General features: G+C 47.4%; 1 protein-coding gene across 1 annotated transcript; it reads left to right on the forward strand.

Annotated features, from left to right (window-relative positions):
• Positions 1 to 413: 413 nt before the first annotated feature.
• rab33a (RAB33A, member RAS oncogene family) lies at positions 414 to 4145 on the forward strand (the record flags this gene model as incomplete). Its single annotated transcript, XM_079744425.1, has 4 exons — positions 414 to 788; positions 2936 to 3076; positions 3545 to 3625; positions 3921 to 4145. The coding sequence occupies 4 exons, from the start codon at positions 414 to 416 to the stop codon at positions 4143 to 4145; spliced, it is 822 nt and encodes a 273-aa protein (XP_079600551.1).

Genomic DNA, 4145 nt, shown 5'->3' on the forward strand with positions numbered 1-4145 from the left:
CTCCCCGCCCATCCCTCCATCTGTAAGCCACGCCCATCCATCCACCCGTCAGCCCCGCCCATCCCTGAACATGTAAGCCCCGCCCATCCCTCCACCCTTCAGCCCCACCCATCCTTCCACCTGTAAGCCCCGCCCATCCCTCCATCCGTAAGCCCCGCCCATCCCTCCACCTGTCAGCCCCGCCCATCCCTCAACCTGTAAACAGCGCCCATCCCTCGATCCGTCACCCAGGCCAATCCCTCAATCTGTCAGCCCCGTCCATCCCTTCAGCCCCGCCCATCCCCGCCTCCAACAGCGCCGCCCATCCCTGCTTCCATCAGCGCCCCCCCATCCCTCAATCCGTCAGCCCCGCCCCCCGCCAGCCGCCCTGCTCAACACGCACCCTGCGCGTCGCGCATCATTCCTCCGGAATAATGACCAACGACTCACCGGAGGAGACCCGGGCCGGAGGTGGGGGTGCAGGACCGAAAAGCACAAGGAACCGGCCCAACGACAATGTCACCATCCTCACGTCCTCGGCGGATCTAGCGCGGAGCAGCAGGGGCCACCGGCCGAGCAACAGCGGGGATAATGCCTCGGCTCTCTCGTCCTCCCTGGAGCTGACCACGTCTCTCGAACTGAGCATCCAGACGCGGATCTTTAAGATTATCGTCATCGGAGACTCCAATGTCGGGAAGACCTGTCTTACGTTCCGCTTTACTGGCGGAAGCTTTCCGGACAAGACGGAGGCGACGATCGGCGTGGATTTCAGAGAGAAGGCGGTGGAGATTGAAGGAGAGACGATAAAGGTAAGCGATGGGGATCCGTGACAAAGGAGACTTTTTTCTCCTTTTAGATAAGATTGGTGTACGGATGAATGTGACTTCTTAGCGATATGAAATATCACATCGAATTGTCTCCTCTTCAGAATGTAGATTAAAATGTCTATTCATTTTAAGGCCTATTCATGTGTTCATAATGAACGACCTATTTTTGTTTTGGTTTTTGTGTTGGCTTTTATTTTGAAGGCTACTGTAGTTGTAGTGATGGGGCATGAGATGTCTGTGGGCTTGCCTTTCAACAATGCAGAGATCAGCTTTAAACATTATCTTGTTATTGTCTCTCAAAAGGCTAATCTGGGTAGACAATTTTCTGAAAACTGTGCTAGTCTGCAAGCTGGTGTGGTGGATGAATAAGTATGGTCTCACATCAGTTAGTGCCAATAAAAACACCAACATAAACACGGAGGCCTGCAGCCCTATGCTGGTCCCAAGGCCTTGTTGTGCTGGTTAGCCGAGGTTGGTGGTCGTGATGCTAGGGATGACCTTTACTTAGGCAACGGGTGAGGCTGTGATCTTATATGTAAAGTCTCAATTGCCAGTTAACATATTATAACCTCCCACATTGTTAAAAATCGAATTGCAAGCTAAAATGAAATTTAAAAAAAATCCTATAACTCTTGTAAACATCATTGTGCATCAGATTGCTTGATCTCACATCTCTTACGAAAGGGTTCGAAGTCTATTTTCACATATTCTCTCTCGTTTCCCCTCTAGTTCAACCTTCACAGTTCTCCAATTTCTGTTAGTCAGGCTGACTGCAACCTCTACCTGCCCCCTACCCAACGCACACACACACACACACACACACACACACACACACACACACACACACACACACACACACACACACACACACACACACACACACACACACACACACACACACACACACACACACACACAAACACATACACTCATGTCCTGACAAACACATTGCCATGCATCCAGGTGTGGATCCACACTTGAGGTGGATGGATGTTGTTGTGTGGATGAGAACCTCCAACTTGTTAGGATTGGCACGCTTAATGTATAGTGGTGAATTAAAATGTGCATTTACCATGAAGTGTCCTATAGGCTGTGTAAAGGTTTATCCTCATGACCGGTATTAACGCAGGAATGGGGCTTTAACAAGAGGCTTTGCGATGCACTTCAGAGAGATATGTCATCGTCCTTGTGTAAGCATGATTATGTAAACCAAATAACGTAGTTAATGGGGTATATAGGATCACCGTTGCCCTTTCCTCTGTGACTAAGATGGATGAAGAGGGGGATGATGTCTTCAAACCCTCCAAAGTAATCGTTAGGGTTAGGGTCATTTCAGAGGCTATTGCAAGCTTGTAAACGTGTATACTACTACTAGACAACTATATTGACTGACATTAAGGTGCACAAGTGCCATGCATCAAGGATGTCACAAAATAAATCACTCACTTTGTTTAAAAACGCCTCTGAACTAACTCTGTTTTTAAATTAATATTTAATGCAACGTGTCACCCATCACACTCTGTGACCAAGTGTCTTTCAAGAAAAAGAAAACACAATACAATTAAGTGGGTGGGGAATGTGAGTCAGAATCGGCTCTTTGTTGTTAATGACTCATCTTATAATGTAACCTATTATTAATGAGTATCAACCCTCAATCAGTGGCTCCCCATTATAAACAATGTACCCAGCATAGCCTGTGGCTAGCCTATTCCATGGCTAGAATAAAGAAATTAATTTAATAAATTAATTTCTATTAATAATTTAATATTTTTTTTAAAGTACAGAGACAGGAAAATGTAGTGGGAGATTCTGAACAGAAGTGCAAAAGAGAAGTTAAGGTGCAGTTTGAACATGAATTGAGAATTGAGTGCAATATAGTTAGTAAAGTAGACTGGTGCAGTAAGATAACAGATAATGCAGGTAGGTAGTAAGATATATACTATATATATATATATATATATATATATATATATATATATATATATATATATATACAGTACAGTATGTATTGCATGAGTCATGTTAAGTCATGTGACCATGGGCCTGCTGTGAGTTCAGGGGCAGAGGGCTTGTATATTTTGTGGTGTAAATGTACCACGAAACAGCTGTCCCTCCTTGTGCCTCGCCAGGTCCAGGTCTGGGACACCGCTGGCCAGGAGCGATTCCGTAAGTCCATGGTGGAGCACTATTACCGCAACGTCCACGCCGTGGTCTTCGTCTACGACGTCACCAAGATGAACTCCTTCCGTAACCTCCAGACGTGGATCCAGGTCAGTCGCCGCAGCGCCACACCATGTGGAACTACCTTTTCGGACGACTAGCGTACCGTTGCTCAGCTCACGACCGCCATTAGCTGTCTGTGACTTTAGGGGAGGGGGGGTTCACGTTGTGTTGAACGCTGTGGCGGCCATGTTTAGAGCCCGCTGCCTCTGGGGGTCTGTTGGTTCTGCCTCACCAGATGGCGCCCTACGTGATCTTTCTTCACATTTCTCACACTGATGGATTCTTGATCTGATTGCGTTTAATTTCGGTTTTGGAACGGTCTCGCGATACACCCTGTGGAGGTGGATTGCTAACTTTGAAAATAATTATATTATTATTATTTTGTGTTTAAGTTTAGTCATACTCATATAAATTGGACCAATTCATCTGAATTGTTGTGTTTTTATGTGTATTATTTGGGGCATTGCATCAAGGAGACCACAGCAAGGTGATTGAGATGGTATGTCCTGTTACAGGAGTGCAACGGCCACCGGGTCTCTGCGTCTGTCCCACGCGTCCTGGTGGGCAACAAGTGTGACCTGGTGGACCACATCCAGGTGAGGGCAGGAGCCACTGGTCAATGCATGTTCGCCTGGAGGAAATGTAGGCTGGCATTGCCAAAGCAAATACAAAATATAGTAAGATAAAAATAGCTAAATCATAAATGCATAGATCGAAAGAAAAGAAAGAACCCCCCGAAAGAAAAACTCTCTCTCTCTTTCTCTCTCCCTCTCTCTCTCTCTCTCTCTCCCTCTCTCCCTCTCTCTCTCTCTCTCTCTCTCTCTCTCTCTCTCTCTCTCTCTCTCTCTCTCTCCCTCTCTACCTCTCTCTCTCCCCCTCTCTCTCTCTCAGGTTCCCTCCAACATGGCGCTGAAGTTCGCCGATGCTCACAACATGCTGTTGTTCGAGACGTCGGCCAAGGACCCCCGGGAGAGCCAGAACGTGGACTCCATCTTCATGTCCCTCGCCTGCCGTCTCAAGGCCCAGAAGTCCCTGCTCTACCGGGACGTGGAGAGGGAGGACGGGCGAGTGAGGCTCACACAAGAGGCGGAGACAAAGACTAACTGTCCCTGTTGA

Source organism: Pollachius pollachius (genome assembly GCF_949987615.1).
Source record: "Pollachius pollachius genome assembly, chromosome: 10".
NCBI lineage: Eukaryota > Metazoa > Chordata > Actinopteri > Gadiformes > Gadidae > Pollachius > Pollachius pollachius.